Below are 25,654 nucleotides of genomic sequence, written 5' to 3'. Positions count from 1 at the left end.
CTCCCGCTGATAGTTCTGATACCCTTCTCTCACCTTATGGGGTCCCGCCGGGCTCCATCCTTAGCCTCCTACTATTCAATCTGTATGTCAGACCTTTGGCTAATATTGCTGAGGGTGCTGGTTTGCCCACTGTTATCTTACGCGGATAACTCCCAGATTATCTTCTCTATGTCAATGGAGAGCGCAGCTGAGACTTCCCTCCTCCAGTTGGGCTTGGGTAAAATTGCCTCATGGATGCAGGCCAACTACCTTAAGCTCAACGGAGAGAAGACCGAGGTTCTTGTCTTAGGTAAAAACAAGGATCTCTGGGGCCCCAACATTGGCCTAGTGAGATGGGCGCACTTCCTCAGCCTTCCCGCCAAGTCCGCAACTTGGGTGTCATCATCGATGACTCACTAACTATGCAACATCAGGCTGTTAAGGTAGCCGCCACATGCTTCACCATCTTGAAGTGGCTAAAAAAGATCATTTGGATGTTGCCAGAGCCTGCCCAGAGAACTGTGGTCCAAGTGCTTGTCACATCTAGACAGGACTACGGTAACATTCTTTACCTGGGAGCAAATAAGGTGGTGATTCGCAGGCTGCAGATGGTTCAGAACTCGGCTGCATGACTATTTTACCGGGTTCCTAGAGCTATTGCTGTTTCCAGTCACCTGCGTGACCTGCATTGGCTCAGGGTGGAGAAGCGTATTAAGTTCAAAGCCCTGAGCTATATGTCTAAAATCAAAACAGGTGTGGCCCCTCAGTATCCGCAGTCTCTGGTCTGCTCCTATGTGCCTTCTTGCTGCCTTCGCTCATCTACTCAAGGGAAATTTACTGTGCCTAGAGTCAAACAATCTCGGATGTGTGGATGATCATTTGCACACCTCGGCCCTTCCCTATGGAACTCACTTCCCGCCTCAATTCGGATTGAAACAGTGTTTGTCCAATTACGCAAATCCTTAAAAACCTGGCTTTTCAACCAATAATCTTTAAGCTGCTATCTATTCCTTGGACTGGCTGGCGCCGGGAAACCCTTTTTGTGTAGCTGTTGCGCCTTACAAATGTAATTAATTACCAATAATAATATCCCACCATACCTGCATCTATGGTACAGTAGTACATCAATGAGGTTTTGATCAATTTCTCTCTTTTGGGTGTCACAGACTGAGGAGATATGCCTTGGTCATATTGAATACTATCAAGAGCTAGGCACTGTACATATAAAAAATGCAGTAAACGTACAACCTCCAGGACAATTTTAGCTGAACTAATTATGAGATTGCGAAAAATAGAACCCTTTCTAGATAGCTTTCCAACAAACTCCTAAAGCTTAGCCATTTGAGCCCAGATATTTGTAGTGAAGCTTCAACCATTGCATGACGGTGCCCTCATTTTTGGTCACCTGTTAGTCCGTCAATTGTTTTCACCTTTGAGGATACCTTGCATTGTTATGTCAATACGTTAGGTGCATCCCATTATGCATTTATTGTCCAATTTAAACTAAATCAGCTTTCGCGCCTAAACCTTCTATCTGAAAGAACCAGGTTAGTGTTAGATTCCTTACCTTAGAATATCCCCAGGTGTCAGACTGGATCCCTAAAGTTTTGCGTAGCAGTACCCCTGCGGGTCGGTAGGCGTCGTCTGCGGCTCCCCGTCTGTCGTTGGTGCTGGGATTACGTCTTCGGAGTACTTAGACGCCGCCCTCGCGCGCTGATGTCAGTTCTTCTTTTTTCCGCGCCAGCAAGCGTAGATCCGGAAAAAAGCAGTACTTCTTAGTCAATCAATAAATGCTTTAATCGATTTCAGCAAAAAATAAAATCATAAAAGCAGCAGATAAAAAAAGTACAATAAATAATCAAGTTCATATATTTTCGTAGATAAAAAAACAATTATTTCCATACAAAAGTAGAGCATTCAGAAGTAATATCTAATACATTATACTGTTCCGCTTCTTCAGAATACTTTTTAAAAAGCCAGATATGATTCCAATACAGTATTCATTTTCCATAGCTGTAAGAATAAAAAAGCTGGAAGGCATTGCCACCAGTTAACCTGCTTTAAATATGGCCTAATCCATCTTACGCGTTCTCTACTATAACATTTGCAAAATAAAACCACATGAATGGTGGATTGCAACGCCAAGTTATCGCATGGGCAAAGTATTAGTTCCCTTGACCAGTCGTTTTTAATTAGAAATGTTACCAGCTGGTGAAAGGTCTCAAGCCTGAACCTGGTCAAAACAAATCTATCTAGGTTTTTGTAATTTCCCCGGATAATCTAAGTTGTTACAAATGATTCATACACAGTGTCTTCAATTCTTTTTTGGATATAGAGACTATCATTTCAGGCCTATTGTATAATTCTGGTCTATTTATATCATTCAGAAAATTTCTAACATACTTTTTAGCCAGGGAATCTTACTGGCGTTATCCAGAGACATTATGTCCTTTATGATTTCTCGATTTAAAACCAGCGCAGACTCAGACCAGACTCTGTGCCACAACCGTATCTGTTGTGTTCTGATGAGATCAGTAATAAACTCAATGCCTAGCTCAGCGTGGCAATTAAAAACTGGAGTACTCCGCGGGACAGCTAAGATGTACCTAAGAAATGCATTTTCTACTTTTTGAATGGAAGATACGTTATAAAAACCCCAAATACCCGCCCCATAGATTGCTGTGCTTCTACATTTCGCAATATAAATTTTCAATAAGATCTCCGGAGGTCTTTTGCCAAGTTTTTGTGCAAAGTTCGTTAGGGCCATAACAGAGCGTTTAAACAAGAGTCCTACTTTTAACTGCTGGGGCCCCGGAACCTGAATCTTCAAGAAGTACCCCGAGGTAGTAAAATGTTCTGGTGTTTTCAATTCTGGTCTCCCCTGCAGCTAAATACTTTAGTCTAGGCCTCCCTTTTCCACACGTCATCACAAAAGTTTTCTTTGCTTTTAGTTTTAGACCCCTATTGGCCATAAACTCAATATATGTGGACAGTGCTCTCTGTAGGCCCATCTTGGTTCTGGCCATTAGCACCACGTCGTCCGCGTAGAGAAGGAAGACAATCTGTTTGTTATTATATCTCTGCGTATCGCTAACTCTTGCCCCCAGTTACTCCTCCAATGCGTTGGTATAAATGGAGAAGAGGAACGGGGCCAAAACGCAGCCCTGCCTGACTCCCCTCTCTACGCGGAATGATTTGGTGCATTCCCCTTTAAGGCCATGTTTCACCTTTGCTGTGGCGCCTGCGTACAATTGGCATAAAAACTGTACTAGTGGGGGTTCCACTTTCATGTCCACCAAAATATCCCAGAGTTTACTGTGATTCACGCAATCAAAGGCGGCTGTGAGATCAGCGAATACTGCATAAAGGTGACCTTTTTTAGCTTGCGTGTATTTCCCTTGGAGTAAAACAAAATTTTAAACCTGCTCGGTGGTACCCATCCCCTCCCTAAAATCGTACTGGACCGGGCTCAGTATGCTATTGTCCTCGTCCCAGATTTGGAGCTCGTTTAGGACTATTCCTGCAACCTTCATTAGTGAGTCCAGTAACGATATCGGTCTGTAACTAGAGGGGTTATCCCGATCTCCGTTCTTGTAAATGGGTATTATAACGGATTCAGGCCATGATTTTATGAACCCTGTTGAGAAACATGCATCTAAAACTCTTTTCAGGAGTGGAGGCCAAAGGTCAGTGGTCAATTTAATAAATCTATGGGAATCCCATCAGGACCTGGCGCTTTATTTCCTTTGCTTTTATTGATGGCCATCAGGATTTCCTCGAGAGAAAACTCGAGGATAATTGGTATGTGGACTGAGTAACCTCCGTCTACTTCTCTAGTCTCTGAATGACTTGTTGTTTCATCGGCCTCGTTACTATATACCTTGGAAAAGAAGTTTCTCCGGGTTTCCTCATCAATTGCCACTTCTATCCTCGCAGCCTCTCTATTAGAGAAAAAGGGGTCCTTGACTGCGTGCCAGAATGAATGCGAATCTCTAAGTTGTGATGCCTCGTAGAGATTCTCCCACGCCTGCTCCTTTCCTTTTTCCGGTTTTTCCTGGCTATATTATAGCCCGTCCTGCAGGCTCTAATAGCGTCAGCGTCTCTTATCGGATTAGAGAGGGCAGCCTTAAGGAGTGAGTACGCTTTGGTGCACTGACTATCAAACCACCCTTCACTCCTATTTGTAGGCTTTTTATTAGAAGTTGATGCAATGGATTGAATAGTTTGGGTGATCTGCATAAAGGCGTGTAAAAGGTCAGCATGAGCAAGGCCTATGTTTAAACAAGCTAAATTTGAGGTTAAAGCCCTTGATATTATGTCATTGCTCATCCTTATTGGATCCTTTTTCCCCCACCTTATTGCATACCTGTTCTTTCGAGCCAATGTAATATCCTGGGACCAAACCAAGCTCTTTACGACAGAGGGAACACAATTATCAGACGCCATTAAATGTATAGTGAGTGGCAGGTGATCGCTCAGACCATTGGGGAGAGTCATGAATTTTTTCACCAGATCAGCGGATCTAGTAGGAATAATAATAAAATCAATCACAGACTTAAATCCCCTGCCTATATAAGTTAAGTCAAAAAGCACAGTAGGCGAACACAATATATTGGCAAACCTGAGGTCAAACGTGGCCATGATATCATTGAGCTTATCACCTCCAACTGAATGTACAAAATGATCCGAATGTCCGTAGTCCTCTAGATCACTTTCCACAGGACCATACACATTCCGGCTACAAATACTTGTATTATAGTCCCAAACCCACAACAATATTCCATCCATTCTTTTTACAATATTTTGACCCTTTAAAATCCTCTGCGAGAGTTGTTAACACATCAGGGAGTTTAGCTTTATCAATATTGTTATAAAAGTTGACAACCAACAATTTTACTGGCGAAAACAGGAATATATACACCATTTGGTAATATTCTGTACTTTTTGACATCTTGATTTCCTTAACCCTCAACATGTTGGATATATATACACATAAACCCCCTTTATGTCTCCTATGTATTGACCGGACAGCTGGGGTATGAAATGTTTTGAAGCAGTCAACGTGAATCTCATTTAGTAATCTCATTTAGTAACCACGTTTCTTGGAGACACATGATGGTTTGGCCATGTATAAACTCCACTTTATTCGTAACTTTTGACTCAAGGCCACAAATATTCCACGAGGCTATTCTCACTGCCCCGGGACTCGATATCGGTTGGGAGGGTAGCTCATACTCCTGTTGTGCGTCGTTGCGTTCTCTGTCTGTAGTAAGGGGCTCCTGAGCTCCTCCTGGATTATGTTCGTTATCAGTGTGTTGCAATTGAGTTGGGAAATCTCGCTAGGGACCACTTCGGGACTCTGGTCCTTCTGGTCATTACTCTGTTCTATGTTTACGTTTACTAATGTCCGTTCATTCACAGAGGTCCCCTTAAAGTGGTAGCTATCCTGCCGTCAATCTACATCCTCGAGGAATTGTAATGAGTCAAACCTGTTATTTACTTCTACGTTGTAAATCGCCTTATTAGTGGGGTGGGGGGTGATGGCCTAAAAATGGGGATCGTTGTGCTTCCGGGCGATAAAAGAACCCCGATAAGAGGACATTTATTCCATCTACTCTTAGCTCGTCAGACCCCGTGCGAGTAAGAATTTCTCGGTCTAGAGCCGGTGAACCAAGGGTTAAGACCACACAGTCTCCCCCTGGTACCCTCCTGCCCTTTCCAATCCAAGAGACGCGTCTCACCATCTTAAATGCGTCGAACATCTCTGTCGTCAAACCTTCCCTAGTACTTAGATAATGGATCGTCTTATTTTGCAACTTAACCCAGTTTTCTTCCTCCCTCTCCACTGAAGGTGGAACATTTGCCAGAATAATGGTATAAGGGGCTGCTGCCGGCTGGAGACTTAAGGTAATAAGGTCAGAGCGCACCTCCTCCACGACAGTTCCCGGGCACCTCTGCTGTTGAGCAGCCCTTATGTGAAGAAGCTGCTCCTGATTGCCTACCACCCCCATTCTACCAGTTGTTGACATGTTACTGGGGTCATTTCCTCCTTTAGCTTTTTTGACAGGAAACTGTGTGACGTTTTTTTCCCTTCCCTCGTTTTTATTTAACACTTGATGTCCTGTGGTGATTTTATTCAGTTTCTCCATAATTGCTGCTTGTCCAACTTCTAGTTGTTTCAGTCGGGTCTCTAGTGGGCCAAAAAACAACTTTAGGGTCGAAATTAGTTCAGTGACAGATCCCTTAATTTCTGTGAGGGCATTAATCGTATGACTTATGATTGCCCTTATTGTTGTTACTACTTTTTACATGATTTGCACGTTTTTTGGCTTTATTTGGTCGTACAGACTCCTTGGAGAGTCTACCAGGTAGAAAAGGGGCAGGGATTTTATGGGAAGTGGTATTTGTGTGTACCAAAGGTGGCAGACTAGAGAGGGGCACACTCTTTTTCTTATTGCTGGATCTCTTAGGTGGAGGAGTAACAGAGACTAAGTCGTCCAATGAAATGTCGTCACCTCCTATAATGATACCGCCATTTGTTAATTCAATTGGTTTATTACAGGTATTTATTGACCCGGGGGATGGTACACAAGGGCAGTTCAATGCCTCCTTGTCCTTAGTCCGGGCATCTTCAACGCAAGAAATTTGTTTTTCAATAGCCCCCACCGCCCCAGTCAAATTAGGCAATTTTTGACTAACTTTTTCGATCTCTTTTGGATCCTTTTCCGAGTCGATCCGACTCTTGGTGCTGATAGGGATGCCCAGGTTCAAACCCTGCGCTGACTGTAACCGCCTGATGTCGGTGCCTCTATTGCCTTGGGGCCGACCAGAATGACCAGTCGTGCTCAGACTGCCCGGCCTTGACGTCGAAGGCTAGGCGGGAGCAGGCCCGTATGCGCCCTGAGCTCCGGCAGTCGGCCCGCGCCGTTCCCAGTCCAGGAGGAGGTCAAGGGACTGGTCGCGGGGCCACAGTCATCACAGCTCGGCGAGTCGACACCACTCGTCGGGCTCCAAGTCCTCAGGTCAGAGACACAAGAAGTCGAAGAGACGACACCGCTCTTCCAACTCACCCGATGCTCGCGCGATGTGGCCGGGGGTTCGGGCGACACCGCCAACACGTCTCCGCCGAAGGAGCCGCTCCCAGCTCCATACCCGCCGGTCCCTGGGCTGTCGGGTGCTTCGGCCCCGGCGCCGTCGGGTGCTTCGGCCCCGGCGCCGTCGGGTGCTTCGGCCCCGGCACCGCCGGGTGCTAAGGCACCGGCGCCGCAGGGCCCCACTGGATCCGGGTCCGGATCGCCGCTGGTCAGCCTTACCACCCCTCCACCGACCCCCAGGGTGCCGCCCTCGATGCCGTCCCCGAGAGAAATTCTTCTATGATCCGGCCCCATTCTTTGGACTGGACTATCAGGAGATGGGGTGCGAGGAGGATTGGAGGGGTCTGAGGACTCTCTGACACGGGAGTGCCAGTCTTCTCAGGACTGGACAGTTGAACTAGGGGAGGCCAGTGGTTTGGACACTGCCCGACACTGGATATGTCTCCCCTCCTACCGTGGGTACCGAGGAGGGGGCTGCTTACAGCGTGGTGTTGACAAGGGCGGCCAAGGCCTTGGCTCTTGAGCTCCCAGTCGCTGCCATGAGGACTAACCTCCTCCCCGAGGTTCTCAAACCTCAGGCATGCTCTTCAGAGCCTCTACTGCGGTTTAATGAGGCCCTTCCTGACGTTCTATTGGGCACCTGGTCCAAGACTGCTACAGGCCCCCCTGTAGATCTGAACGTGGCCAGACGCCACCGCCCAGCCCCGGGCGATCATAGCTTCCTGTCCACCCACCCCACCCACAAGAGCCTGGTTATCCAGGCCTCAAACTCCCAGACCGCATTCCCGGCTGCCCCTCCTGATCAGGAATTCAAAAGGAATGACCAGTTCGGTAAGAAGCTGTTCTCCTCACTTAGTTTGGGTTTGCGCTTGGTCAACACCGCTTGCCTTTTGGGCCGTTACACCCACTTTCTGTGGGACACGGTTGCGGACGTGCTGCCAGACTGCCCGGAGGAGGCCCGGGCAAAACTCGCTCAAGCCCTTGCGGAAGGGCGAGATGCAGCACGGTACTCTATTCGATGTGGGCTGGATACCACGGACTCGCTAGGCAGAGCGATTTCCACGACGGTGCCGGTTCGCCCCCATGCCTGGCTGAGGTCTGCCAACTTCTCGGCTGATGTCCAGAACACACTCATAGACATGCCATTTGATGGCCATCGCCTCTTTGGCAACAAGGCAGACCGTGCGCTTGAGCGTTTCAAGGACTCCAGGGCTACGGCCAAGTCCTTGGGCCTGTCGGGCCAGCTTCAGCAAACTTCTGCCTTTCGCGGCCAAGTAAGGGGCGCCCCCTCACGTCCTGCCAGCCACGGGCCACAGACTAACAACCAGCACGGCGGCGGATGTGGTAACCGCCGTGGTTGTGCCAGGGTACAGCGGCGAGGCCAGTCCACATCCACCCCGCAGCATCTGCCTCAAAGCCTTCCTAGTCCAAGCTTTCAGGCCCATTTGACGCCAGTGGGGGGAGGGTTCGCCATCACCTCCTCCACTGGCGCACCATCACATCGGACAGGTGGGTGCTGCAAATCGTCCGAAGGGGCTACTCCCTCCCCTTCGAGGCGACCCCTCCAGCCATGCCACCACAGTACCACCGCGTGTCGGGGATTACTTGCAACTTCTGCAAGAGGAAGTTAAGGCCCTCTTGGCCAAGGAGGCCCTTGAGTACGTTTTTGGGCCAGAAGTAGGGTGTGGTTGTTACTCCCACTACTTTCTGGTTACCAAGAAGGGCAAAGGGGGCCTACGCCCTATCTTGGACCTGCGCAACGTCAACCGCTTCCTCCAGAAGGAGAACTTCAAGATGCTGACTTTGGCTAAGGTCTTAGCTGCCCTAGACCCCGGAGACTGGATGGTAGCATTGGACTTCCAGGATGCATATTTTCACATCCCCATCCTGCCGGCCCACCGACATTACCTGCGGTTCACGGTAGGCGACAATCACTTTCAGGTTACCGTGCTCCCCTTCGGCCTTACCAGCGCCCCTCGGGGGTTCACGAAAGTGATGGCGGTGGTCGCAGCTTATCTGCGCATATTAGGGGTGTCAGTCTTCCCCTATCTCGACGACTGTTGAAGGTGGGCTCGTCCCAGACAGTCGTCAGCCACCTCCAGACTACGGCCGACCTTCTGCACCTGCTGGGGTTCTCCATCAATGTGCCGAAGTCACACCTGTGTCCCTCTCAGAAGCTCCTCTTCATCGCAGTGGTTCTGGATTTGGCGCAGTTTCGGGTTTATCCTCCCGAACAGCGGATTCGGGATATTTAGGCTCTGATTCCGATCTTTCAGCCTTTATCCCGAGTCTCGGTCAGGTTGACGCTGTGGCTTCTGGGGCTGATGGCCTCCTGCATCCTTCTGGTGCATCACACCAGGTGGCGGAAGCGGGCTCTGCAGTGGGACCTGAAGTTTCAGTGGGCCCAGCATCAGGGCAACCTGTCCGACCACGTCCTGATCTCGGAGGGCACTTCGAGACAGTTGCTTGCAGTGGTGGCTCAGGGACCGCGATTGGGTCTGCGGCAGATCTCTCTCCCTACTCCAACCAGAGCACGTAGTGGTGACGGATGCATCCCTCCTGGGATGGGGGGGCCACATGGGAGAGGCGGAGATCAGAGGCCTCTGGTCTAGGGTGGAGTCCCGGCTCCATATCAACCTTCTGGAGCTGTGGGCAACCCGGCTTGCACTGAAAGCCTTCCTTCCTTCTGTCCGGGGATGTGTAGTGCAGGTGTTCACGGACAACACCACCGTCATGTGGTACTGCAACAAATGGGGAGGGGTGGGGTCATGAACCCTATGTCAGGAGGCTCTGCGCCTCTGGCAATGGCTGGAACACCAGGGCGTGTCTCTGGTGGTTCAACACCTGGCAGGTTCCCTGAACGCCAGGGCGGACAAACTCAGCCGCCGGTGCATGATGGATCACAAATGGCATCTGAACTCGGACGTGGCGCAAGGTCTCTTTCAGCAGTGGGGAGAGCCTTGGTTAGATCTATTCGCCACAGAAGAGAACGCGCAATGTCATCAGTTCTGCGTGTTGGCATTTCCAAGGCGGCACTCGCTCGGACACGCTTTTAGTCGCGAGTGGAGCTGCGGTCTGTTGTACGCCTTTCCGCCTATACCACTTCTGCCTAGAGTGCTGAAGAAGATCAGGCGCGAACGGGCTCAAGTCATCCTTGTGGCTCCGGACTGGGCACGAGGATACTGGTATCCCGAGCTACTCAGCATGTCAGTCGATCCCCCGATTCGTCTGCCTCTTCGGGAGGACCTTCTGTCCCAGCAGCGGGGGACAGTCCTCCACCCGAACCTGTCCAGTCTCCACCTCCATGCGTGGAGATTGAGCGGCGACAGTTGAGGCCATTTGACTTGCCTCCTGAAGTCTGTGATGTCATTCTGGCAGCCAGGCGTCCCTCCACAAAATCGGTATACGCCTGCAGGTGCAACAAATTTGTGGCATGGTGCACAGCAAAGGCTGTGGATCCCCTTTCTGCCCCCCTTTCAGAGGTTCTCCTCTTTCTTATTTCTCTTGCCCAGCAGGGCTCTGCTCTGGGCACTATCACTACCTCTCTGCCATTTCAGCCTTCTTAAGGCTTCCTGATCAGCCTTCTCTTTTCAAGTCCCCTGTTCTTGAAGGGCATCACTCACATGTTTCCTCCTGTTCCTTTCGTGATGCCTCAGTGGGACTTGAACCTTGTTCTGACTTATTTGATGTGCGCTCCCTTCGAGCCACTTCACAATTGTCCTCTTCCTCTTCTTACTGTTAAAACTGCATTCCTGGTTGCCATCACCTCTGCCAGGAGAGTGAGTTAGCTCCAGGCTCTATCTTCTAAACCTCCTTTCCTCTCTATCCATCCGGACAAAGTTGTCTTGAGAACGCGTCCCTCTTTCCTGCCCAAAGTAGTCGCAGCCTTCCACATCGAGCAGTCCATCACCTTACCCACCTTCTTTCCGCCTCCGCATCCCTCGAAAGAGGAAGAGAGGCTTCACCGTCTGGACCCAAAACATGCGCTCTCATTCTATTTTAACCGCACATGCCAGTTCCGGGTGGACGACCAGCTCTTTGTTGGTTATGTGGGCGTTCAGAAGGGACGGCGGTGCACAAACGAACCATTTCTCGATGGATCGTTTTGTGCATAAAGGCTTGTTATTCACTGGCTAAAAAGGAGCCTCCTGTGGGGCTGCGTCCCCATTCCACTCGGGCCACGGCGGCTACTACTGACCTGGGTCGGGGAGTCCCCTTGCAGGACATCTGTCAGGCAGCTACCTGGGCCTCGCTGTACACGTTCGCTAGACACTACTGCCTGGACAGCCAAGTCCGGAGAGATGGCTTTTTCGGCTGTTCTGTTCTCCAGGACTCTCTGGTGTGATCATTGGTTCGCAGACCCACCACCGGGGTTGGTATTGCTGGGGTATCTATTCTAAGGTAAGGAATCTAACACTAACGTGTCTCTTTCAGATGCACAAGTTATTACTTGTGTAATGATATATCTGTAAGAGACATTAGTTAGTGATAGATTCCTTACCGCCCCACCCATCCTCCCCGTTCTGCAAACTGATTACTAGGGTTAAGGACATCCCTTTCAGGGCCCTAGATTCATGGCACCAGTAGTCGGTTTCTTGCATGGCTCTGTATTCCTGGCGCGGAAAGTTGTGCACAGAACTGACTTCAGCAGGCATGGGTGGCGCCTAAGTAGTCTCCGTGACGTCATCTGGGCACATACAACGCCAGCGACTGATGCAGAGCCGCACGACGCCACCTGACGCGCAGGGGTACTGCTAGCAAAACTTTCTGGATCCAGTCTGACGCCTGGGGATATTCTAAGGTAAGGAATTCATCACTAACTAATGTCTCTTACAGATAGATTGTTACACAAGTAGTAACTTGTGTGCTTAGTGTGCACATTAAACTGAAGTCCTCATTCCTGTCTATGATGCTACTTACAGAGCAAAATGACTGAGCTAATTCGTAACCTCTGAAAGTAAGGTTTACATTTCAGAAAATTAATTAAAAAAGATGTCTCTTCAACAAGATAATTTCGAAAGTAAAGGGATTTGCATCTTTGCTGTTTGTATTGTAGCATATTCTTGCTTTATCTCGCGTTAGCATATCATTTCATCCATTTCATTTTATCACTGAGGAAAAAATGGGTCATCTGACTTGAAGCACTTGACCGATTTTATTCTTGGCCATGTCAGGGGAGACCCATCGGTGGACGCTTTTATTATTAAATGATTAAATCTGATATGCATTGATAGGCCAGCGATGGTTATAATAGCCCCAGTTCTTGAAGCACTTAGTGGCTATTAGCAAAATTCATTATTACTCTATGGTGCTGATGTAGTAAATTAAAGGGACACAGCTTTTCCAAGGTGTCAGTGAACATGAACCTCTACCCTCTTTAAACAATTCTGGAATATAGGGTTGTCGGTGAAGCAATCTGCTCTGTGACAACATTTTACAGTCTACATTTTTTAATGTATGTAGGAGAGTAGGGTCTGCTTCCTATGGTCACCCCCACTTTTTGCTGTAATTTTCTGGTTTTTCGACTTTAGTGTGGCTGTGGGCCTGCTAATCAGACCCACAGCCCATCTGTTCTCTCTCTAAATTGATACCATGTACTTTAGGTACATACCAGATTGGGTATTGGGTCACCTTTGTGAGCCCCTGTATAGTGTACTATAGGTACCCAGGGCATAGGTGCATCCAAGGCCTACCAGGGGCTGCAGCATGTATTATGCCACCCGTGGCTCGCCCTCCTAACTGACACCACAGGCTGATCACTCAGCTTGGGTAAGGTGGTGTAATCACCCCTTACTTAGACATAGGATACCTATATTTACCTTATATATAGACACATATGCACCTATAAGTCACTCCTATGGTAGGCCTCGACAATCCTGGAGGCAGAGTGCTTGGTTTTATGTGAGAGGGTGCCCTAGCATGCGCTGGGCCCCTCTGCAGCTTTCGGAACCATCTCCTTATAGCTGTTCTATGATATAGCCATACCATATACTCTTAAGTGCATTATAATCCACAGGGTTAATGCTAACTTTGTTTTGGCTTATCAAAACATGTTGTGTAAGGTGTCAAACACTTGGGAATACTACCCCCCCGCCAATTCTGGCGGCGGGTGTAGCTTTCCACCCTTCTAGAGGGAAAAGACATGTATGTTCCTGTTTTACCCGGTTAAAGTAAAACAGAGCCCCAGCATCACAAAATGGATGCTGCTGCCACAGACACAAGCCTGGCCTCCTGCTGCTGGAAGAAACTCCGGCATGGGAGGCCTGGACAATAGGTTTCCTGTCCACGGAGGGGCCATCACCTCCCCAGACAGGCAGATGTGTATTTGGACAGGGAGGGCTGCATCAGCAGATGCTTTTTGAGACACTGTCTGAGGCACACAAGGTGCTCCATGCATAGCCCGGTTCAAACCAGTGGCTGGACACTCCAGCCCGCTCTGGCGCGAAACTGGACAAAGGGGAAGGGGTGTAACCACCCCCTTCCCAGGTCGGAAGACGGGGGACCGGACACCCTGGACATCCTGCATTTTGCTAACTGCTCGACTACCGAGGTACCCTCGCAGTTGTGCATTGGGGTACAAGGAGCCTCAGACCCGAGCGCCATTTGCACCGAAGCTCAGCCCTCCACACTCCACGAGTGCCGCGTGGGGCCTGCTCTTGCATTTCAGCTCAACGCGTCTTCCCGGTTGCTAGCCCATTGGCTAGTGAGCCCCCTGAAGACTTCTTTTGAACTAAACTGCTTTCCTGGTTGCTCCAGGCTTGCTCCAGCTTCCCTTCAAAGGAGAAGCGCCACAGATCTTGCTGGTCTGCAACAGGGCCAATCTCGACATCCTGCATTGGTTGGGGTTGCCAAGGCTTGTTGGGTCCAATCTGGTTACCGACACCGCAGTCAGCTAGATCCTTCGTGGGACAGCTCGAATCCAGCACCTGGTCATCGTCGATGCCTCCTGGCCCTTTTGGCTGAAGAGACCAGCTCGCCTTCTTCACCTTCAAGCACGCAACACCGCCTGGTGCCTTCCTGGTCACTGGCTAGTGACCCAGACTCTGCCCCCTCTGCTTTCAGGTTCTTCACATCGCCGATCCACCCTTGGATCCACCCGGACACTTTTCCTCTGTTCGCCTGCAGCACTTCTTTGTAGACCTCCATAGAAAACGACGACGAAACCCGACACCAAAAGGCACCTATGCGCTCGGCTTCCCTGGGTGAGGTAACAAGAGTACTTCAGTACTCCCGTGGGTCTTGACTCTCGAGGTGTCCTAGTCTAAAGGGTTTTTGTTGTAGTCCATCCGGAAGTGCCCTTAAACAGTAACTTTGTAACTGCTTTATTTCCCATTATAAGTCAATTGTAACTCGCGACTGTGTTTAGACACTGCATGCGTCTCCCGTGGGCCTCCTACTTCCTAACTTTTGGTTGTTTAGTGTAGCCCCAGCGATTCCCCAGGCCCTAGGCCTTCTCACTGTTTCAGACGTGGTTCTTATACCACTTTATTAGTATATGGTTTGTGAGGCCCCTAGGGCATAACTGTATTTGAGCAACTTATTGTATGCTAATTGAGTAACTTGTGATGTACTTTGACCTCTGACCTCATAAAGAGTGCAGAGGGGTTGTGTTAGAAATAAAGACATATATATATTTGATATATACCTTGTGTGGTGTCCTTTCATTTGGTACTCAAGGGATCATAAGTGGTAAAACAGCTTGCTCCAAATGCTATCTGAAGTCTTAGCCTATGACTGCTGGTCCATGCTACCACTAGGATAGGTTGTCTATGAGGTTGACTTTACAACCTTCATTATTAAGCGTCAATTAGACTAGTGCAAGGTGCCCACTAGAATAGTGGACATCATATGCCAGGCTAGCTTCTCACAATGTAAGATAGAATTTTACTTTTGGTTCCTTTCTTCTGACTGTGTAATGACACATGCAGTTGTTTGCACCAGCAGTAGTGTCTATCAAAATCTGTCCAAAAAGTGAAACTGACTTCTCCTATGATTATTGTTGTCATGCTGTTAATCTTCCAACATATACAGTTTACAGCTACTGGACCTTTCATCTGAATTTGGTCAATTCCACAGTCAAAAAGTTGCATACAGTCCTTCATCTTAATTTCATTTATTCCAGGGAGAATACCCTTCACACCTTAAAGCAGCGAAAGATGTCTACGTACATTGGAGGTGGGCGGCCGCTGGTGACAGAGCTAGTAAGTGTACTTTTCACATTTTCAACACTCCTGCTTTTTGACGTGGTGAATGTTTTCATCTGCACTGTATTTCATGTTAGGAGGATTTACTTTGAATTATTATTATAGCACCATTGTTTATGTAGTTGCATTTTGTTTGATTTGCTAATCATTTCTCCAGTAAATCGTCCACGTGTTTAGTACTGAATTATACTCCTCTGATCATGTTTCTGAAAGTTTTAAACTTGTGGCACTCTTACCTCATGCTTGAGTTTTTCAAATTTCCATTTTGATAGATCTTACATTTGGTGCCCTGCCTCCCCATTATCTTAGTGTACCTCTTAATATTTACGGAATGAGACTGTCTGCCAAAGCTCAGACCCCCCAAATGCATTTCTGTGTATACAGTCCATGGTAGCCTTCTTCACATAAGGTTGGTTTGTTCCAATACTCCTGTTACCAAGTAAACTATTAATGCCTCCCCTAGTGCTCTTCTTATTTCTTCATGTCCACTAGTAATGCTAGTTCTGCTGTCCAGTGCTTTTCTGTATTGGTTCTGTTGCAACTTCAATTTTTCATCTTTATTGCCCGGTTCTCTTAAGATTTCCTTATGCCGCATCCCCCTTTGCTGCGGTCCTATTGTTGTGTTCTCCTGCCTAGTCTCAGGAATTCTAGTGTCTTGCTCATGACATCTACAGACCCCCGGGTCCACGTACACAGTTCAGCGAAGCCATTGGAGACTTCGTCAGTCCATATGCCCTCACATCCTCAAACTACATCCTCCTAGGGGACCTCAACTTCCACCTGGAGAACAACAAGGATTACAACACCGTCGCCCTACTGGACAACCTCGCCAACCTCGGACTCAAGCAACTGGTGAACACCCCCACCCACTATGCCGGCCACAAGCTTGACCGCATCTTCTCCTCCAGCAAGCACATCTCCTTCAGCCACTCCACCGGACTACACTGGACAGACCACAGCTAAGTCCACTTCAACTTCAGGAGAACCACAACCCGCAACGGGCTCCCCGCAGAAGCTGGAGTAAGATCACCGCCGACCAGCTCACCACCGCCCTCAGCCAGAACCCACCCACTGACACGACGGACCCCAACGAAGCAGCCCGCAACCTCACACAGTGGCTCACCAACTGCGCCGATGACCTCGCACCACTGAAGAACCCTCCCAAAAGACCCGGCAGCAGGAAAGCCTCGTGGTTCACCAACGACCTCAAAAACTCCAAGAAAACCTGCCGCACCCTCGAGAAAGCCTGCCGCCATGACCAGAACATCAGAAAACATGACAGCCCTCAAGAACGCCACCCGCAAACACGACCAGCTGATCAGCACCACCAAAAGGACAACATTCAAAGAACGACTGGACAACAACTCCCACAACAGCAAGGAACTCTTCAGCATCGTTAAAGAGCTCTCCAACCCCAGCGCCTGCAACAACGACATCACACCCTCGCAAGACCTCTGTGACTCACTCGCCTCGTTCTTCCACCGCAAGATCGCCGACATACACAACAGCTTCGGCGCACAGACCACGCACCCGACCACCGAACCAACGCCCCCCATCGCCACCTTCTGCACCTGGACCCCTGTCAGCACTGAAGACACCACCCGCTTGATGAACACCGTCCACTCGAGATCCCCAACCGACCCCTGCCCACACCACATCTTCAATAAAGCCAAGTCCATCATCGCACCTCAACTCTGGAACATCATTAACAGCTCCTTCGCATCTGCCACCTTCCCGGAGTGTTGGAAACATGCCGAGTTGAGAGCCCTCCTGAAGAAGCCCACCGCGGACCCCACGGACCTCAGGAACTTCCGCCCCATCTCGCTCCTCCCTTTTCCGGCCAAAGTAATTGAGAAGACCGTCAACAAACAACTCTCCGCCTTCCTCGAGACAAACGGATCCCTCGACCCCACACAGTCCGATTTCCGAGCAAACCACAGCACCGAGACCGCCCTCGACAATGGGGAAACTGCTGCCCTCATCCTCCTAGACATCTCAGCAGCCTCCGACACCGTATGCCACCGCACCCTGATACAGCGCCTCAGCAACACCGGTATCCAAGGATCAGCCCTGGAGTGGATCATCTCTTTCCTCGCCGGAATAACCCAGAGAGTCCGACTTCTCCCCCCCCCCCCCCCCCCCCCCCCGTTCATCTGCGGCATTCCAAAGGATCCTCACTCAGCCCCACCCTGTTCAACGTCTACATGAGCCCCCTCGCAGCCATCGCACGCCAACGACACCCAGCTGATCCTCTCCCTCACCAACGACCCCGCCACCGCCAGAGCCAGCCTCCAGGAAGGAATGAAAGACGTTGCGGAATGGGTGAAGCTCATCCGTCTGAAGCTGAACTCTGACAAGACGGAAGTCCTCATCCTGGGACCATCCCCTTCTGCCTGGGACGACTCCTGGTGGCCCCCTGCCCTGGGAACCGCACCCAAGCAAACGGACCATGCACGCAGCTTGGGCTTCATCCTGGACTCCTCCCTCACAATGACCAAACAAGTCAACGCCGTCTCGTCATCCTGCTTCAACACCCTGCGCATACTCCGTAAGATCTTCCGATGGATCCCCACCGAAACCAGGAAGACGGTCACACAGGCCCTCGTCACCAGCCGACTGGACTATGGGAACACCCTCTACGCCGGAACCACAGCCAAACTACAGGAAAGACTCCAGCGCATACAGAACGCTTCTGCACGACTCATCCTGGACATCCCTCGTCAAAGCCACATCTCTGCCCATCTGAAAGACCTGCACTGGCTCACCGTCAGCATGAGGGTCACGTTCAGACTCCTCACCCACGCACACAAGGCTCTCCACGACATGGGCCCGAGATACCTCAACAGCCGCCTCACATTCTACGCACCCACCCGCCAGCACCGTACCGCCAGCCTCGCCCTCGTCCCACGAATTCGCAAATCCACCGCCGGAGGAAGATCCTTCTCCTACCTGGCGGCCAAGACATGGAACTCCCTCTCCACCTACCTACGGATGGCCCAAGACCATCTCTCCTTCAGGAAACAACTCAAGACCTGGCTGTTCGAGCAGTAGCGCGCTTTACAAATCTGCTTGATTGATTGATTGATTGATGACACCATTCACAATACCTCTCCCATTTACTTCCAATTATCCATTGCTTTTCTCAGTGCTTACCCAGTAATGCTGCTACTGACCCTTCCTATGCTCAGTTCCCTTCTCCATTATCTCCACTGTGTTTGTCTTTTTCTCTCTCACACCCCCTTCTCACTCAGGCTTCCACCTTTTCCCTTTGTCTGTACTTTTGTTCCCTAATTTAAGGTGTTCAAGTAGTAAATACCTGCTCAAATGAGTAAGAGGAGTTGTGAAAAGGAGGGGTGGATGAGCACACAAAATGAAGGCTTAGTGGAAAGGGGAAGGGTGGATAAGAACATAAAATGGAAGAAAACATTTGAATGCAAAAACATTGATCTTTCCGAAGGCTCTTTTTTTCCTCCCGGGCCTCTACTGTTCTCGCCTTCAACATCTTTCTTTTCTAAAATGGGGTCATATAGCGTGGACCGAGTGCTAAAAATTAAAAGGTCTTTGGGAGTAGACTATTGTTCTCTTTGCTCCGTCTTTAAAGAGGCTCCGTCAAAGTCAAGAAACTTCAATATCTTGGTACCGAAAAAACCAACATATTTTTCTTTCTCCATTTGCTTCGCACCTTAAGCAACCGTTCTTCAGTTCCTCTCTCAAGTCCTCCAAACCCCTAGCTATGCTCTGCACATCTTTAACCCCTTCAATGCGGGTAACGGAACCATTCCGTCATCAGTCACGGTTGAGCTGTGCTGATGACGAAATGGTTCCGTCACGACCAAACCCAGTTAAGGAATGTTCAGCACAGTGCTGAAATTCCTGCCGCACGGATGTGGTTAACCAAGTCATCCTATGTGGTAGAGCACCTTGTCTGCCAAACTTCAAATCTGTCCCATGATTCTAACGCGTAGAACTGATTGTCGCTCTCATCCCTGTGTGCCCTACCAACTAGGTCTAACAACCTGCAAACTGAGCACCACATCTCAGCAGATTAATATGAAGCCCCCTTTGCTAAACTGTTCTTTGACCAGACCACTCCAAATAAAATTTGGAAAGCTGGTACTGATGTGCCTTATTTAAGTCCATTAAACCAAAATGATACATTTTCCTACATGGTTTTTGAGACATTTGATATAACTTGGCTTATATTGTGATGGAGAAAGTAGTTATCTGTCGTAATAATGGATACTTTGTAACCTTTAAGGTGGTTAGCCGGTGTCTAATCTGTGTGCCATAGGGTAACTCTTATCCTTTAGACAAGGTCACATGAAACTTCTCTTCAGTGTTTCCCATTAACTGAACACCTGCCATGTTGTTAGGAAAAAATGGTTCTCCTAGGTTTGGCTCTTATCTTATACTCTGGTTTAGCACTGAGCTTTTAGATTAGTGTAAATTATTTGTATTCTATCTAATTAAACCCAAGTGCTGCTTGGGGGAGTTAATCGATGCACTGTAGTGGCAAATTGTATGCTATTTAGAAAGATTCATGGAGTAATTTAAAAAAGTATAAATTTTCTAGATTTTTTAATTTTTATGTTTTTATTAGCTAGTTAAGGTTCGCACTAGAAGACCTCCGCTAGCCCTCTGAAATATAAGTAAAAAAAGCACACTGGAATTTTTGTTGTCAAAACAATCACAGGTGCAAAGTTAAGCTTAGTGATACTCTAATGCACATGTGATAAGGTCAGTGTTTACAAAACAATGGTGTTGCATATTCCGAATACTCTTTCGGTTATCCTAATACGCCTGCATTCAATATATCTTATATTGGCATACTTGGCGTATTCCACGTTGTCAAGTTGTGAATATTTGGTGCAGTGTTGGAGTATAGCAATATTGAAAAGATGAATATACATTAACAGTTTTGTTTTGTAGACATCCACTTCATATGGTTTGCATTAGATCCAGTGATCTGAAGGTTCACTAAGCTTCTTTTCTCTTACAGGCTAGTACACCCTCAGATTACCTATGATGCTTAGTGTTAAGAGATCCCCTAGATGGAGCTACTACTGCTTTACTAGTTTCTCATCATCTGTCATCATATGCATTTTTCCCCCCTGTCTCTTATTTCCCCACGGTGTAGCAAATCTTTCACTGTTGTTCTATCGTCATGTGATGATAACCCCAGAAAAACCAACATTGTATCACTATGTCTTGCACGCCCTATATCTAAAATGACTGTGCTTTTCAATGACCAGTACCAACTGATTGCCTGGCATCACAAGGGAGTTTGAGTTTGAGTTTAAAAACATTTGTAGAGCGCACTTACACCTGGCGGTTTCATGGCGCTATGAGGTACTGAGCCAGAGAGGGTAAAAAGATCGGGAAGGAAGGGGAGAATAGGACAGTTATTGTGAGAAGGCTTGTGAGAAGAGAAAGGTTTGAGCGCCTTTCGGAAATGCGAATACTGAGTGGAAGATCTAAGATGGGCGGGGAGAGAGTTCCAAAAGGCAGGGGCAAGTGTGGAAAATGTTGTGCCCCCCCCCCCCACTTTTTGCACCTGAAGCGGGGAACTGTCAACAGATGTTGGGAGGATGAACGAAGTTCCCTGACGGGGGCGTAGGCTTTGATTTCTGAGGAGATGAAGGCGGGGGCAGCGCCGGCCCGGGCCTGGAAGGTGATACATCCCATCTTGAACTGAGCTTGTTCTCGAATAGGGAGCCAGTGCAAGGATTTGAGGAGCGGCGTGACATGGTGGGATTTGGCCAGGTTGTAGACCAGGCGGGCGGCCTGGTTTTGGACCAGCTGTAGTCGTCGCATACTGTAGGCGGGCATGCCACAGTATAGAGCGTTGCCATAGTCTAGGCGGGAGATTACCATCGCCAGGACAATGAGTTTTAGGGCAGAGAAGGAAAAGAAACGAGAGACTTTGCGGACGGTGCGGAGTGAAAGAAAGGAAGAGGACACCACAGAACTGACCTGGGAGTGCAGAGTGAGTTGGTTATTCAACTTAATCCCCAGAGTTCTCACAGAGGAGGAAGGAGAAGGGGGGGAACCTAGGGAAGGGGGCCAGAAGAGAGAGGTCCAGGAACTGGAGCAACCACCTGTCAGAACCAGCTCAGTTTTGTCAGGATTTAACTTCAGGTGGTTGTAATTCATCCAGTCCCGGATAAAGATCATAACAGACTGGAACTTCACCGTGGACTCAGGGGATGGGGACAAAGTAAAAATTAGCTGCAGGTCATCCGCGTAGTTGTAGGGATGCTTAGCTATTGCCATAGGCTCCCGGTGTCTTCTGTTCAGACAGAAGCAATGGAAGCCTCTCATATACAACTGTCAATTCTTTTTCTGGTTCCTATGGTTGAATCTCTGGACCCCTCTGGCTTCTTGCACCCTTAGCCTTCTGAGTAACAGCTAACACTGACCGAAAAGACAAAAGTGGTGAATAACAACATGTGAATGTTCACAGAGATGACTAACTTGACAAGTCTTGGTGTCTTTTACAAAAACCTGTCAGATGACTAATTTCATGCAGTGCCCAAATGTGAAAACTATTATTTTGAAGCCTCTTTTTTTAGTGTCCTGGGGAAGTATGCTGTGGGGGTGCTCTCATTTGCCATTGATGCCCCAGTAACGCAAACATTTCTGTGCCTTTTGGCATTCTACTATTTATGGGCATCAAAGTCCAGCAGGCTGTGATTACTGTAGGATGTGATAGTTTGAAACTAATCTAGCATGATGCAGTTTGAGTCTCTCAATAAGATCACAAGATGTTGAGTAAGTGGTAAGTAAAAAGAACAGTTTACAAAGTGATGATACACAGTGAAAAACAGGAGGCTGAGATATGACCCAAAAACTTTTAAACCTTTGTGTTATTATTTCTATAGCACTAGCTTATTGCCCAATATGATCATATATGGTTGTGGGGCAGGCAGAGGACCTATGACCTCTTCAGGTTTACTATAGTGTTTGTGCAGAAAATCCTAGTCAGACGGCCAGAGTAGTAATTTGCTATATATTGGGCCCTCTGTTTCAGAGAGTCTAGCTCTGGAGTCAACAGAACGGGCTGAAACCCTAGTTTCAGAGTTTCTATTGCACAAGTTGAAAGTCTTTTTAACCAGAATTCCCAAACCCCAATATCAATTGCCCCACACAAGTAGCATCAATGGTGGAGATTTTAGGGTGCAGAGAGTCCGTTTAATTCCAGTGGATGGCGGGAATCTGGTTAGTATTATCTGAAAGAGACACGTTAGTGATAGATTCCTTACCTTAGAATATCCCCAGGCGTCAGACTGGATCCGGAAATTTTTGCGTAGCAATACCCCTGCGCGCTGTTAGGCGTCGTCTGCGGCTCCGCGTCCGTCGTCGGCGTCGTGAGCGCCGGGATGACGTCATCGGAGTATATAGACGGCGCCCATGCGCGCTGACGTCAGTTCTTCTTTTTTCCGCGCCAGCTAGCGCAGATCCGGAAGAAGCTCTACCCCCAGTCACTTTTTGACTGAAAACTTTTTGATCTTTTTGATCCTCTACTTAGTCGATTCTCGACTATCGGTGCCAGGGATGCCCGGGTTCAAGCCTTGCTCGAAGTGCGGCCGACTCATGTCGGTCACGGACCCCCATCGCCGGTGCCTGAAGTGCTTAGGCCTCGACCACGACGATCGAACCTGTGACGACTGCCGGGCCCTGACGTCGAAGGCTAGGCGGGAGCGGTCCCGCAAGCGTCTCGAGCTGAGGCAGTCGGCCCCGCGCCGCTCCAGGTCCCGGTCCCGGTCCCACGGGAGGTCGAGGGACAGGTCGCGAGGTCGGAGTCATCGACGCTCCGGGAGTGGTCACCGATCGTCTGGATCCAAGTCCTCAGGTAAGAGGCATGAGAGGTCGGAGCGCCACCATCGGTCCTCCGACCCGCCCCGACGCTCGCTCGATGCGGCCGGGGGTTCGGGCGACACCGCCCACGCGGCTCCGCGGGAGTCGCAAGCGTCGCCGCCTGCCCCACACCTTCGGGTCCCTGGGCACGGCGCGTCGCAGGAGGAGGTCGAGAGGTACCTCATGGCCATGAGGGCCCTCCCTCCTCAGTCGGTTCCCGTGGCGCCTTCGGGCCGATCGGCTCCGTCTGGAGGTCCTTCCGGGTCGGGCGCTTCGGCCCCGACGACGTCGGGTGCTTCGGGCCCGGCGCCGCTGGCGACTTCGGTCCCGGCGCCGCGCGACCTCGCTGGATCCGGCTCCGGATCCGGGACCTCGCCGGTCGACCTTACGACCTCACCGGCGCCGTCCCCTCAGGTGTCGTCCCCGGCAGCCGTAGTGGTTGCCGACCCCAATGCTTCCTACGGTCCGCCTCAGGCGTCGGAGGGGCGCCGCTGGGCGCCGATTCCGTCGGCCGTCGGAGAATTCTATCTCCACGAGGAGGCCCTGGCTGTTCATCCTGGTCTCCAGGAGCTGGGTGACGAGGAGCAATGGGAGGGGTCCGAGGACCCTCTGGCACGTGATTGCCAGTCACATCAGGACTGGACATATGAGCTTGGGGAGGCCAGTGGTATTGACACCTCGCCAGACACTGGATTTACATCGCCCCCGACTGTGGCTTCGGAGGCGGGTTCTGCTTACAGCGTAGTGTTGACGAAGGCAGCTAAGGCCCTAAACCTTGAGCTCCCCGTCGCGGCCGTGAGGACTAATCTCCTCACTGAGGTGCTCAAACAGCAGTCCGGCTCCGCGGAGCCCCTTCTGCCGTTCAATGAGGCCTTGTGTGACGTTCTGCTGGGCACTTGGTCCAAGCCCGCCACAGGTCCCCCTGTGGATAGGAACGTGGCCAGACGCTACCGCCCGGCACCGGGCGACCCTTGCTTTTTGTCCACCCACCCCACCCCCGAGAGCCTGGTCATCCAGGCCTCCACTTCCCAGACCGCATTCCCGACGGCCCCGCCCGATCGGGAATCCAAGAGATATGAGCAGTTCGGGAAGAAGGTCTTCTCGTCTGTGAGCCTAGGGCTCCGGTCAGTCAACACCAACTGTCTCTTGGGCCGCTACACCCACACTCTGTGGGACACGGTTGCGGAGGTGCTGCCACAATGCTCTGAGGAGGTCAGGGCTAAACTCAGCCAAACCCTTGCGGACGGCCGAGATGCGGCACGATTTTCCATCCGGTGTGGGCTGGATACCACGGACTCACTGGGCAGGGCGATGGCAACGACGGTGGCGGTTCGACGCCACGCCTGGTTGAGGTCCGCCAATTTCTCGGCCGATGTCCAGGCCACTCTCCTGGACATGCCGTTTGATGGCCGTCGCCTCTTCGGCGACAAGGCAGACCATGCGCTGGAACGTTTTAAGGACTCCAGGGCCACGGCCAAGTCCTTGGGCCTTGCGGCCCCACGCCAGCAATCGGGTGCTTTTCGCTCCTTTCGTGGCCACGGAAGGGGCGCCCCACCACGGACCGTCAGCCACGCGCCGCAGAATGTTCAGCAACGCGGTGGCGGCCGTGGGAACCGCCGTGGCGGTGGTCGGGGCCAGCGGCGAGGCCAGTCCACACCTCCCTCAGCAGCCCCCGCCTCAAAACCTTCCTAGTCCGAGTTTTCAGGCCCATGTGACGCCTGTGGGAGGCAGGGTTCGCCATCACCTCTCCCACTGGCATACAGTCACTTCGGACAGGTGGGTGCTGCAAATTGTCCGAAGGGGTTTCTCCCTCCCCTTCGAGTCTTCCCCTCCATCCATGCCACCTCAATGCCACCGTGTGTCGGGGGATCACTTGCGACTTCTGCAAGGGGAAGTTTCGGCCCTCTTGGCCAAGAGGGCCATCGAGCGCGTTCCTGGGCCAGAAGTAGGACGTGGCTGTTACTCCCACTACTTTCTGGTACCCAAGAAGGGCAAAGGGGGCCTACGCCCTATCTTGGATCTGCGGAACGTGAACGGCTTCCTCCTTACGGAGAAGTTCAAGATGCTCACTTTGGCTCAGGTCCTGGCTGCCCTGGACCCAGGAGACTGGATGGTAGCGTTGGACTTGCAGGACGCCTATTTCCACATCCCCGTCCTGCCGGCCCACCGGCGTTACCTGCGGTTCACGGTAGGCCACGAGCACTTTCAGTTTACCGTGCTCCCCTTCGGCCTTACCAGCGCCCCACGGGTGTTCACGAAGGTGATGGCGGTGGTCGCAGCCCATCTGCGCAGGCAAGGGGTGTCAGTCTTCCCCTACCTCGACGACTGGTTGTTGAAGGCGGGCTCGCCCCAGACAGTCGTCAGCCACCTCCAGACTACGGCCGACCTCCTGCACTTGCTGGGGTTCTCCATCAATGTGCCGAAGTCACACCTGTGTCCCTCTCAGAAGCTCCTTTTCATCGGAGCGGTTCTCGACTCGGCGCAGTTTCGGGTTTACCCACCCGAGCAGCGGGTTCGGGA

At 50.4% G+C, this 25,654-nt stretch overlaps 1 protein-coding gene across 3 annotated transcripts in view; it reads left to right on the top strand.

Annotated features, from left to right (window-relative positions):
• The window catches only part of NUP107 (nucleoporin 107), a 590,137-nt gene that overhangs the window by 141,203 nt on the left and 423,280 nt on the right, over positions 1–25,654 (top strand). For all 3 annotated transcript variants that reach the window (XM_086919004.1, XM_086919006.1, XM_086919003.1), the window contains exon 11: positions 15,196–15,274. In XM_086919004.1, the coding sequence (XP_086775130.1) occupies positions 15,196–15,274 (79 nt within the window). The remainder of the gene's footprint in view (positions 1–15,195; positions 15,275–25,654) is intronic.

This window comes from Lissotriton vulgaris, chromosome 1_1, assembly GCF_964263255.1.
Source record: "Lissotriton vulgaris chromosome 1_1, aLisVul1.2, whole genome shotgun sequence".
In the NCBI taxonomy this organism is placed as follows: Eukaryota; Metazoa; Chordata; class Amphibia; order Caudata; family Salamandridae; genus Lissotriton; species Lissotriton vulgaris.
The sequence above is the reverse complement of the archived record's forward strand: the minus strand, read 5'-3'. Positions and strand labels throughout refer to the sequence as shown.